This window comes from Tachypleus tridentatus, chromosome 5, assembly GCF_004210375.1.
Source record: "Tachypleus tridentatus isolate NWPU-2018 chromosome 5, ASM421037v1, whole genome shotgun sequence".
Lineage (NCBI taxonomy): Eukaryota > Metazoa > Arthropoda > Merostomata > Xiphosura > Limulidae > Tachypleus > Tachypleus tridentatus.
Genome location: NC_134829.1, coordinates 35,562,221 through 35,575,957, shown reverse-complemented (window position 1 = coordinate 35,575,957; position 13,737 = coordinate 35,562,221). Strand labels below are relative to the sequence as shown.

Sequence of the window (13,737 nt, the reverse complement as noted above, 5' to 3'; positions counted from 1 at the left end):
TTGGATAATGGAATTTGACCATTAATCTCATAGCGCATTTGCAGCCTCAAAAGTGCGGAACGTGTTGTAGTGGTAACGAGTCGCGAACCAGGGATCCCTCGACTCACGTCATGGTTACGCTAACCAATCAATGACGCCTAGCTCATAAAGAGTGGCAGCAACAAAAATACCATACAAGTTACAAGTTTTCCTCACCTGAACCTGTATAAGGACACTTAAATTGTATGTTTATATAAAATTGTAATAATAAACGAGTTCCTTATTAGAATCCCTAACTGTAATAATTATCTTGTGTTAATCTGTTTTGTATGATTGTAAGTCCTTGTAGACATGTTACAAGGATATTAATGAAACTCACATTGTCTCTTAAAATCAATGGAAACAAATACGGCGCGACTTTTTGTGTTGACTTCTTCATATTGCGATATATAGTATAGAACAAATCAAACAGGCCCGACATGGCCAGGTGGTTAAGGCACTCGACTCGTAATCTGAGAGTTAAGAGTTCGAATCCCCGTCACACCAAACATGCTCGCCTTTTCAGCTATGAGGGCGTTATAATATGACGGTCAATCCAACTATTAATTGGTATAAGAGTAGCCCAATCTGCACTAGCCTTCCCTAATTTAGCAGTGTAAGACTAGAGGGAAGGCAGCTAGTCATCACCACCCACTGCCAACTCTTGGACTACTCTTTTACCAACGAATAGTGGGATTGACCGCCACATTATAACGCACCACAGCTGAAAGGGCGAGCATATTTGGTGTGACGAGGACACATTGAATATAAACTAGAAATACCAGTGTACAGTATTGAATAGTGGGATTGACTGTAACATTATAACGCCCCCACATGGCTGAAAGGGCGAGCATGTTTGGTGTGAAGAGGATACGAACCCGCGACCCTCAAATTACGAGTAGAGCGCCCTAACCACCTGGCCATGTCGGGTCGGCACTACAAATAGCTAAGGTGCTTGTCACAGCGCTTCAGAATCGTTTTACCGATAAATAATTTGTATTTGAGGGTATACTTGTCTCCTACTCTCAAGTGAATAAAACAGCTCACCAGTTCAATACAAATTGTAAAACTTTGTGAGGAACACACACGATGTTTGAAAGATTTGTGAGACAAGGTTACAAAGCGTCACCTAACACTGTCGTTTTTTTCGGGTTACTCTTTGTATCAGCATATATTACTTATGAAACACGAAGAGATATGATAATGTAATGCCTGGAGAGGTAGGCAAGATGAGGGAGGTGATATGCCACTTGCATTAATGCTTTCTGTCATACATTGTATACATCACTACTAAGTTATTGAGTTTCACCGTCAAACTTGGAAAGTTTATATCTTCCACCTACTGCACAGAATCACAAAGAGCTACCAAGCTGTGAAGTCTTCCGCTAGAGGTCACCATCTACGCAAAGCCTATTTATGGGGTTTTTTAGGACGATTGATCAGTGAGACCTTGCGAATAAAAAAGGGGTGGGCTACTTTAATGAATGATTGAAGAGGGTAAAAAGTTCGTACACCGTGCATGTTTAATTTTAATTATTAACCAGGAAGAGTGAGCAGAAATTGGTTTCCAGGTTTTGTTGAAATAATCCAATGAAAGTATTTCTAAGCTAAGTAAACTCCAAACGTATGAACCAAGTTAATTAGAAAACACTGCGACATAAAATATTAAAAAAAGAACAGAGCAAACTATGATTGACCCTCAAGTGGTAAGTTTACGAACTTGAAACCCTAAAATTTAAAGCTCGATTCTCCGCAGAGAACACAACGTATAGTGGATTTGCGTTATTAAATAAGTAAATAAAAATATGAACTCAGGTTACAGTTAAGGTACGACCAGCTATTTTTTTACCCTGTTGTTTGTTTTATAAAAGACAAAAACCGGACTTAAAGAAAATAAACTGAAACCCTCAAACAAATTAATAAGTTTTGTATGTTTTTGAATTTCGTGCAAAGCTGCACGAGGGCTATCTGCGCTAGGCATCCTTAATTTATAGGAAAGACAGCTAGTCATCACCACCCATCGCCAACTCTTGGGCAACTCTTTTACTAACGACAGTAGGACTGACCATCTGGTTATAACGCCCCCACGGCTGAAAGGGCGAGCACATTTGGTGTGACGGGGATTCGAACCCGTGAACCTAAGATTACGAATCGAGTACCCTAACCAGGCCATGAGTGAACACACAGAGAAAATTATAAACACGTACAAAATATTTTTACTTGAGGGCATTGTATTCAAGCCATTAAATAAATAATGAATGAGCAGACATGAGAAAAATCGCCTATTTATCCTTTACCTTAATTCTAAAAGAAATCTCACTTTGTTAAATAATTCTCGATATCAGTCCAATCCACTAAAATGTTTCCTTATTTTCGTTTTTTTTACCAACAAATAGTGGGATTGATCGTACATTATAATGTCCCCGCGGCTGAAAGGGCGAGCATGTTTGGTGTGACGGGTATTCGAGCACGTGACTCTCAGATAACGAGTCGAGTGCCTTAACCACCTGGCCGTGCTGTTAATTAGTAGTATAATTTATACAACAATAACAATATAATCCGTCAGTTTTTTAGTGTTATAATTTATACAACACAATCTTACATATTATTTTGAAATGACTTTATATTTACGACTCCTTCATTTTTCATATTATTTTCATAAAAATTGACGGAGAAAAAATTGTTTTAATGATTATTAATTATTGGTTCGGGAATTATCTCATGTAATAAATATATTTAATTTATCGTGATTTCAAAACCTATTTTACTTAACTCTTCTTCCAATAATTCTAACCTTGTTATACCGGACAAGCACTAACTGCTAGGCCCGGCATGGCCTCGTGGATCAGGTACTCGACTCGCAATCCGAGGGTTGCGGGTTCGAATCTCCGTCACACCAAACATGTTCGTCCTTTCAGCCGTAAAGGCGTTATAATGTGACGGTATATCCCATTATTAGTTAGTAAAAGAGTAGCCCAAGAGTTGGCGATGGGTGGTGATGACTAGCTGCCTTCCCTCTAGTCTTACAGTGCTAAATTAGGGACGGCTCGCGCTGATAGCCCTCGTGTAGCTTTGGGCAAAATTCAAAAACAAAACAAACAAAACTAACTACTAAGGGAACTCCGATAAAAAGCAGGTATGCTTATAAAGTATCACTAAAGAAAATGTGGAATCAACTATAAAGAAATTGTTCCTTCTCAAATGACTCATAAAAATGTCAAGTGTGTATGTGTTTTTTATAGCAAAGTCGCCTATCTGCTGTGTCTACTGAGGGAAATCGAGTCCCCCTGATTTTAGCGTTGTAAAAGCCGTAGACTTACCGCTGTCCCAACGGGGAACATGTGTTTGGTGGTTAAAAAGAAAGGAGTTAAATGCCTACTTACGTCACTGGTTGGCTTCTACCAGTCTTAACAGTAGGAGGGGCACGGATCTTGCTTTATACCCTTATCATCGTGAATTTCTAGGGCTTGCGCAACAAGATGGAGATAGATTGAAGCAAGAGTTGTATAATTTATCAAAGTTTTATACAAACACGAAAGGTCAAACCTTCCATTTGCAGGCTAAACTAAGCAATACGAGACAGGGCCTGCAAATATCTAGGGTTAACTTGCAGTCATTACCTTCAGTGGACTTTGACTTCTTCGTGACTCGGAGGTTATAATAATCTTAATAACGAAAAAAAAATCAAATTACCATTATACTGCACATGAGCAATCATTATTCAAGGGTAACCTCCTTCTCATGTTTTTTTTTCATAATTATTGCTTCAATGATAAAAAAATTAAAAGATTTGGGAACCATCTAATCGATAGGTGTGTTATACAAGATAGAAAAGCACGTTAAGATGTCGCTGAAAAATCAGTTCACGCTGCACCCGGTAGATCACGAGATCCAACAGCACCTTGAAATAAATAATAATGTAACATTCTCATCCAAATCACACAGTAAGTTTGTTTACTAACTCAACCTATGACAACACTGAAAATAAAATAATACACTTCTACACGTGTAAATATATTTAATCAATATTAAAAAAAAAACACATCACGATAAATGAATAATAACGTATCTGGTCAGATTGGTTGTTTGTAATTAAACACAAAGCTACCCAATGGGTTATCTGCGCTCAATCCGCCTTGAGTATCGTAACCCGGTTTCTAGTGTTGGAAGTCTGCAGACATACCCGCTGTGTCGCTTAGGAGAGGCGTATCTGGTCAGACATAAGTATTACTATCACAGTGTTGTTTGGGAAAGAAGTAATCTAACTAATGCACAAAAAGTTGAACTTTTGTGGCATTTTTCAACTATTATATTATATATAGCCTTATTTCAACAAAATTATAGAGGGAAATTCATTAATAAGCTTAATATTATATTTTAATATTTTTAAATTTTACTCAGGCCCAAATAATGAATAATTTGTACGAATGTTGTGCGAGGTTTGGCATGGCCGAGTGGTTAAGGCGCCAAGCTCGTAATCTGAGGTTCGTGGATTCGGATCCTCGTGACCGAATACGACCCACTGTCATCACTAGGGTTCCTTTTTACGAATGAATAGTGGGATTTACCGTGAAATTACGACTGAAAGAGCGAGCGTATTCGGCCTTTTTATTTTCATTTGGCTATAATCGGGCTACAAATTTGCAGTTAATAAACATTAAAGGCAGATAAAACGACATACTTGATGGTAAAATAAGTTGAGCTGGTTCTTTTTCTGGAAATAAAGCTATATTCTACTTTTATAAACGCAGCTTTTGTAAATAACTATTATTGTTTGTTTGTTTTTGAAGTTCGCACACAGCTACTCGAGGGTTATCTGTGCTAGCCGTCCCTTGGTTTAGCAGTGTAAGACTCTTGGGCTACTCTTTTAAACAACGTATAGGGGGAGTAACCGTCACATTATAACGCCCCCACGGCTGAAAGGACGAGCCTGTTTGGCGCCTTAACACGCTTGCCCATGCTGGGCCTAAATAAATAACTATTATTAGGATATTTCTCCATTATGTTCCAAGCATGCGATTAAAAAACAACAATAAAAATTTCTATCTCTTTGTTGTCGGTTGGAGTTTGTCAAAGCCCCTCACAATCTACTGATATAAATCGTAAGTTTATAACCGAAAAACAAGCCATGATAAATATTATTCCGATCGTCTGCTCTTCTGACCAGCTGTTCAACGGATTTTTATCACGCTTGGAACGATTTTAATTTACGTTTTTATTACACTATCAAATTAAATATCTTGACAAACTCAGATCCAGTGTAAGCACGTGCATAAGACGTTTTCCAGTTGAAGAGTTTTAGAGAATACAACTTATTACTCATCTGAGCCATTTTAACAGAAAAAGTTAAACGTAAATGTTTTATCAGGTTTAACAGCCATTTATATATTTTTCTATGTGGTAAGTAACTTTATTAATTCCAAGGTCTATATTAATAGCAATGGGCTTAACCATTTCTAGCTTAAAACATAAATTAAGATATCGTACTGACGAAGGGAGCGACAGCTGCACGTGCATAATTTATATATTTTAAACATATCAGTTGAATTACCCCTGGATTAAGTTTTTTTTTTCTCTGTGAGATAACTTGGTGTTTGCAATTAAATAATTTTACAACTATAAAGTTCTTGTGACGATATTTTGTACATATTCACACCGCAAGGTTGTTTGCTTGTATGGGCTTGGTTTGTTTTGAATTTCGCGCAAACCTACACGAGGGTTATCTGCGCTAGGCGTCCCTAATTTAGCAGTGTAAGACTAGAGGGAAGGCAACAAGTCATCACCACCCACCGCCAACTCCTAGATTACTCTTTTGCCAACGAATAGTGGGATTGCCTATCATATAATAATATCCACACGGCTGGTGAGACAAGGATTCGAACCCTCGACACTCAGATGGCGAGTCGAGTGCTTAACCAGCTAGCTATGCGGGGTCTTTATTCATTTTAATGGAGTTTTTACGTTACAAGCTGCTGCATTTAAAAACCATTTTGCGAATTGTATCTATTACCAACACCTATAGCCTTAAATCTAGCAACACCCTCCCCACCTCACACCTGGTGGCTCAGTGTTGTAAAATGGCATTATAGATTGTTTTCAGTTAGCTGAAACATACAGTAAAACCTGTCTAAGCCAGAAACTGCATAGAACGAAAAACTGGGCAAGCCGAAAATATCAAAATTTTGTAGCAATACCTTAAGATTTCTCTTATAAAACGCCCTCTATATGACGGAACCTGCATAATCTTTCACCTACCTCATCTATCGTGATACAAGTAGGATTAGAACCTGGGTATGGCGGAAAAAACTGTTTTTGATTAAATATTAATTTCTTATTTAATTAATAATTTCTTTATAAATATTAACAAATTCTTGTTTAATTAATAATTCATTTAAACATTAATAAATTCTCGGACATTTTGTTACAGTAAATATTGGTTAAATATATTATGTTCTTTTTTCTGCCGTCATTATTCCGTAGGTCGCTATCTGAAAGAACGATTGACTGTACTTTTGGTCGCATTTGCTGATGTAAAACGAGAGAAACCATGGGTAATAGGTAAAAGTGAAAATCCGCGTTGTTTCAAAAATTTAAGAAAGAATCAACTTCATGTGTAATGGAAAGCGAATAATAAAGTGTGGATGACAAGTGCCATATTCGAGGAATTTTTAAATCAATTAAACAACAGGATGGAACAAGAAAATAGGAATATTCTACTTTCCCTAGATAATGCAACCTGTCACCCAAAAGTTCAACTTTCAAATGTTCGTTTAGTCTTTCTACACCCATGTACGACGTCAGTTCTACAGCCACTAGATAATGGAATTATGCAGTGTATAAAATTGAAACACAGAAAACTGATGCTTCAGCATATTGTTGCAAACATGGACGACTATAAGACAGCATCTGAAATGACCATGAAAATTGATGAGTTGGATGCAACAGCACTTTTAAGTCATTCAATCAAATTCGTCAAAGATGAATGCGTAATAAAGTGCTTCTGAAACTGTGAATTTATTCTTGATAATGGCGGAAATTGTGGAGAGATTGTTTGTTATGACGATTCTAGTGAAACCCAAACTCTGATTGAGAAGATTGAGGTATATGGTTCTGTGTACGTTGAGAAGAATGTTTTAACAGAAAGTGATGAAATTGATTTAAAATCCATAATAGAACCGCAAGATGGTTACAATGTGAGAGATTCAGAAGATGAACAAATGGAAAAGATGGTGAGGAAATAGAAATTCCAACTTCATCGCAAGTGTTAACTTATATTAACGTTATCAAATTGCGCGCAAAAATGAAGGAAGAAAATAAAGTTTCATGAAAAGGTCCTAAAATTGGCGTTATTTTTAACCGGATGAAAAAGCCCATTGAAAACGAAACACTTTAAATTGGACACTTTCGTCAAATAAATTTGATTAAGATTTTGTGTAGTTATGTATATTTTGAATGTCTATTTTTGCTCTTATTCTAATAAATATAGCATAAACAGTATAATAACTTGATTCACAAACGTCTTACACCCCTAGAGATAAGCAAGTGTAACGTTCCGCTCAAAAATTATGTATAATTAAGGGAATACATGTTCACACTGTCTAAGCCGGAAATTTCACTCGGTTTCGTGCGATTTAACTGTATATTAAATGACTAACATTTTCCACTTTATTTGTGGAGACATTATCTCAGATATGACAATATGGTTATGGCGTTCGACTCGTAATTCGAGGGTCGCGGGTTCGAACCCGCGTCACATTAAACATGCTCGTGGGTGCCATGGGTGCGCTATATTGTGACAGTTAATCCCACTATTCGTTGGTAAAAGAGTAGCCCAAGCGTTGACGGTGGATGGTAATGACTAGCTGCCTTCCCTCTAGTTTTACACTGCTCAATTAGGGACGGCTGGCGTTGGGTCTAGTTTAGCTTTGTGCGAAATTCATAAAATAGAAAAACATATTTTATAAAATTTTGCGGTGGGTCGTTAAAAATTTCTTGAAGTTCAAGCTAATCTGGACACATTTTTGTCGCGATCAAAAAAAAATTCTATGAAATTTTCTCATTAATCTGCGGTAGTTTTGCGGGCGAATGTAAATTTGAAAATTTTGGCACGTTTAAAATCTGATGAAAAAATTACGTATGTTTTGAAATACATGAATAACTTATAAACCCGGCACTAACGACAGCGTTTAGACTTTAGTAGAAATGTTTTTGAAATGCATTCATTACTTATAGGACATTTTTATTTACGTATGCAAATTCGAGTACGTTCAAGCGTTGAGCAACACTCACCGGACCATATTTACATATGCAAATAAAGTGCTTCACAAGCTGAAAACTCAACAATCTTCCACAGATGGCGAGTGGGCACAGGCAAACTCAAGTGTCGGGGTGCAAACAAAGTATACCCTGCTTTCGTCACCCCAGAAGTAAAAACGATACGGCCACTTTTGGTATTTTTTCTGTACAATTAGTTAGGGATTTAAACGTCAGCGAACTGCCAGACTGCGATGTCGTATTTCTGAGAGGCTAGAACGGGAAATAGATTACACGAGAAACTAAAAGAGGCTAAATAAGCTTGAAAATTAGTATTTGCATGACAGTCAAGCTATGATTTCATAACTTTTAGGCTCCGGCATGGCCAGGTGGGTTAAGGCGTTCGACTCGTTATCTGAGTATCGCGGGTTCGAATCCCCGTCGCACCAAACATCTACAACGCCCTTTCAGCAGTGGGGGCGTTATAATGTTACGGTCAATCCCACTATTCGTTGGTAAAAGTGTAGCCCAAGAGTTGGCGGTGGGTGGTGATGACTAGTTGCCTTCCTTCTTGTCTTACACTGCTAAATTATGGACAGCTAGCGCAGATAGCCCTCGTGTAGCCTTGCGCGAAATTCCAAAGAAACAAACAAAACAATCATAACTTTTAAGATGATTGTAAGATAAGGCAATCTAAATGAAAAAGATATTTATTGCGACAGCTTAATTTTAAAAAAGCGTAAATTTGTTGTTTGGACCATTCTTAAACAAAGTGAGCAACACCACGAAAAATGTATTTTAAGCAGCTTCCAACAAAATTATGATCAATCATTGATTTGTTGGTTGAAAATAAGCAGAAAGGTATACAATGGGCTAGCTGTACTCTGTTCACCACTGGTATCGAAACCCGGTTTCTAGGGGTGTGAGTCCAAAGACATACCGCTGTACCACTAGGGTGCACGATTAATCAATATCTATATTTTATTGAAGCATTCTTGAGGCAATAATTCCACATCTGGAGATATCCCTTAAAGTTGGGTGATTATTATGATACAAAACGGTTTAAAATAGGATATAAAAGATACGTTTGGTGTTTTATGGCGCAACGAACAATAGATTTTTGGAACAGGGTTGCCAATATCAAGCCGAATGTTTTTTTTTTTTTTTGGGGAGAGCAAATGGCTGTATCTGATCCGCGGACTGCAGATCGAAGCTCCGCCTACCCGTCCCAACTGAAATGTTTTTTTTTAAGTAGTCAAATACTGGATATATCATTGAAAAAAGTATGTCTGCAGCTGTGTTACTATTACAAAAGCAATTTTAGTTGTTTTATTATTTGTTGAATTTCGCGCAAAACTAAACGAAGGCTATCTGCGCTAGCCGTCCATAATTTAGCAGTGTAAGACTAGAGGGAAGATAGTTAGACATCACCATCCACCGCCAACTCTTGGGCTACTGTTTTACCAACGAACAGTGGAATTGATCGAAACGTTATCGTGCCCCCACGACTGACAGGGCAAGCACGCTTGGTGTGACGGGGATTAGAACCCCTGACTCTCAGATTACGAGTCGAGCGCCTTAGCCTCCAAGGATGGTCATGCCGGGCCTCCTTTCATTATAGGGCTCTAACGTTGTAATTTTTCGTTGCTATGTTCTTACATCTGATACTTTCACAGATATTCGTTCGGAAGTACTTTATTTTCTATCCACCCATCACTCGTGTGTTGCTCAAACTGTATATAATAAACACTACAGAGTCGTGTTTGACTTATTTATGAAGTTCAGGTCTGAGGCCCCTTCTATAAAATTATCCAGTCCCAAGTCAACATCCTACGAATGTGTTTTAATCGCCTAACAACTAAACCATAATTTTGTTGTTTTAAAAAGTTTCAGGATAATATAGTTAAGACCCCAGAGGGCAGGTTTTTAACAAATCACGACTTTGTCAGTCGAAGCGTAAAAAAAAATAACAACAACAAACTACAAGGTCACGATTTTCTTGACCAAAGTATGAAACTTTTTAATTAAGGTAACAGCAAATACAGTGGTTGAAGTGAAAATTGATTAAATAAAACTATAATTCCCCGAGTGGCATTACACGTTTTGTTTCAAGAAATCGTCGGTAAAATAATCTTAAGGTATTTATTATTATAAAAAGAGAGACATCGTGAAGCAGCCATTTGACAGCAATTCTATTCATTTAGCATTTTTTTGGAAAACAAGCCTCTTGTTATAGCCAGTGAATTATAATTTTCTAGCAACAGAAGGTTACATAATTTCGTATTAGTTAATGAATGAAAAAGACATAAGAACCCTGAAGGGGGGGGGGTAATATAGAAGATAAGATATAAACGACAACCTTATATGTTATTGCCTGAAGTACGCATGCCAGGTTTGGTGGTTTGGTTTGTTTTGAATTCCGCACAAAGCTACTCGAGGGCTATTTGCGCTAGCTGTTCGTAATTTAACAGTATAACACTAGAGGGAAAGTAGCTAGTCACCACCCACCACCAACTCTTGGGCTACTCTTTTACCAACGAATAGTGGGATTAATAGACACATTATAACGCCCCCACGGCTGGAAGGGCGAGCATGTTTGATGTGACGAAGATTCGAACCCGCGACCCCCGGATTACGAGTCGAGTGCCTTAACCACCTGGTCATCCCGGGCCTCCAGGTTTAGGGAGAATTAGTCTAGTAGTTCGACAGTTATAAATAGTCAACCACACAGAGGAATGTTCAAAAGCATTGTATATAAAGACTTATCTACGAATATGTTATCGTGTTACTTGGTGGACAATCATATTAAACAGAACCATTTTAAACATTTCATAATAAAATTACAGGTTTTTGTGGTTAAAATAAAAGGTGGATATACTTATGTGGAAATTATATGAAATTTTTTGTTTTTATTTCACTATCTCCCATGGGTTACAATGTACAGAAAGCTTGTTAATATGGGTTTGTATACCCCGCTTGTACAGCGGTAAGTCAACGGATTTAAACCAGTAAAATCAAGGGTTCGATTCCCCTCGGTGGGCTCAGCAGATAGCCTGATGCGGCTTTGCTATATGAACACACACTCACACTATTGTGATGGGCTGTGTAGATCACGTGACTAAATTAGTTGTAAAAACTTGAATAACACTAACACGATTGTGTGGAAAATCCTTGCAGTCAGTAAAGTATCGTCACGCATATATAAAATAAACTCTTAACATCATTTGAAACACGAAATGTTTCAAGTACGCATGCTTTGTAAGTAGAAATGGAACCTCACCATCGTTCACTGTGTAGTCTAAAGTCACGTTCAGTGTTCCATAGAGCTCCTCTATCATGTGGAGAACTTCCTCTTGAATAAAATCTACGTCACCAGGTGGACAGTAGTCATCGTGACTTGACCTGTAGAAATTATTATTATTACTATTCAAACCACTAAACAAAATATTATCTTAATAATAAAATAATACACATTCATTTATACTTTCAATTAATCCAAAACGAAACACACTTTTCCTTATTTTGAGTAAATAAGATTGCCTTTAATTACAGTTTCATAGATGTTAGTTTCGTATTTTCGCGTAAAGCTACAAAAGGACTATTTGTGCATAGACGTCTTTAATTTTAAGCTGAAAACGGAAGTAAAGGCAAACAGGCAACATAATATATAGCCAACTTTCGGGTCACTCTCGTCTGAGAGTTTTTTGTTGTTTTTTTTTTAATTTCGCGCAAAGCTACTCGAGGGCTATCTGTGCTAGCCGTCCCTAATTTAACAGTGTAAGATTAGAGGGAAGACAGCTAGTCATCACCACCCACAGCCAACTCTTGAGCAACTCTTACCAACGGGATTGACCGTCATATTACAATGCCCCCACGGCTGAAAAGGCGAGCATGTTTGGTGCGACGGGGATGCGAACCCGCGACCTTCAGATTACGAGTCGCACGCCTTAACCCACCTGGCCATAACGGGTCTCGTCTGAGAGAATAGGTCTCCCGGAGGAACAGCGGTAAGTCTTTGGGATTTATAATGCCAAAATCAGAGGCTCAATCCCCCTTGGTAGACACGGTAGACACCTCGATGTGGATTTGTTATAAGAAAAACACACTGCCAAAATAGATTTGACCGTCACTCTTATAGCACATCCATAATCCCAAAGAGTGGATAGGGTTTTCACAAGATAACAGAAATTGTGAACCCCTGGATACACTAATCACTGTGCCACGCTAGTTGACACATACAACAAAACAACACCAGCTAAACCTAAACATCGCAATTCTTGAGTTACATAGGATGCGAAAATGAAGCATATTTTATTATTTCTTTGCTGTTACTTTCGCTGACAGTAATGGTCAGAATGTCTAATAAATCTAATTTTATTACTTTTAATTCTTAGTTTTATTATTATCATATTATTATAGAGGTCGTTTTACAACTATGGTAATCAACTGTGTGATGAACATGTGTTTATACGATTGACTGCTTTTAATACATTATTGTAAAACAGGTGGACTGTGTGCTCTTTGTTTATTGTTGAAATTTATCGCCAACAATTCATCACAGACACCTACTGTAACAAATATTGCCCACACATTTACACCTAAAATTTGACGCTCCAAATAGGTAACTTTCAACGATCGAAAATTAATAATAAACAAACGAAGTTGAAGCTAATAATAACTATGTTTGATTAGCACCTGAAAGCTGGGATTTAACGTTGAGTGATAAAAGAGAATTGCATTTTAATAAACGTTTAGTGAGAATCTAGAGAGTTACATGGGTTGCTATTTGTTATTAAATACAAAACTACACAAAGGGCTATTTGTGCTCTGGCCACAACGGGTATTCAAACACGGTTTCTAGCATTATAATTCCGCAGACATACCACCGTGCCACTAGGTGGCAGATTATATAGGACTGATTATAAAGTGAGAGGATCACTGTAATAAAGTGTTGAGTGTGAGCTTGTGAAGGGGGAGTGAGGTTTGCAGATGAAACAGCTATTGAATGCTAATAATGAGAAATTTTAAACATGTACGGTGAAGCTGTTCAGATGGAAAGCAGTCAACCAGAAGCCCCCCCTCCCCAATGCTTTGTCCGACACTTTGAATCGAATAACGAGATTTACTATTTGTTTTTATTGCAAAGCCACATTGGGTTACTTATTGTATTCCCCGCGGGGAATGAAACCCTGGAATATTAACGTTGTAAGTCCGGGAACTTAACGTCATCCCACCGTGGGATCAAGATTTATTGTTATTTTTATAATGCGCCCACAGTTGAAATCTACAGAAACTACACCCAACTCGTCTGAGAGAAATTATATAAGTTTATATTGATAATTCCGTAAGAAAACATACACACCACATATGCTATGTTTACGCAATATTAGTATTATTCAGTGCGTACTTGAACCTCTTCCGGAAAAGCTACATTTAGCTTCTGGGAATTTTGTTCCCTGCGCTTGA

At 37.6% G+C, this 13,737-nt stretch overlaps 1 protein-coding gene across 5 annotated transcripts in view; it reads right to left on the bottom strand.

Moving 5' to 3' along the window:
- MESR6 (misexpression suppressor of ras 6) overlaps positions 1–13,737 on the bottom strand; it is a 426,053-nt gene that overhangs the window by 6,696 nt on the left and 405,620 nt on the right. For 4 of the 5 annotated variants that reach the window (XM_076502108.1, XM_076502111.1, XM_076502112.1 and 1 more), the window contains one exon: positions 11,552–11,673. In XM_076502108.1, coding sequence (XP_076358223.1) covers positions 11,552–11,673 — 122 coding nt within the window. Of the gene's footprint in view, positions 1–11,550; positions 11,674–13,737 lie in introns of those variants that run through there. The other variant, XM_076502110.1, reaches the window with a different exon arrangement.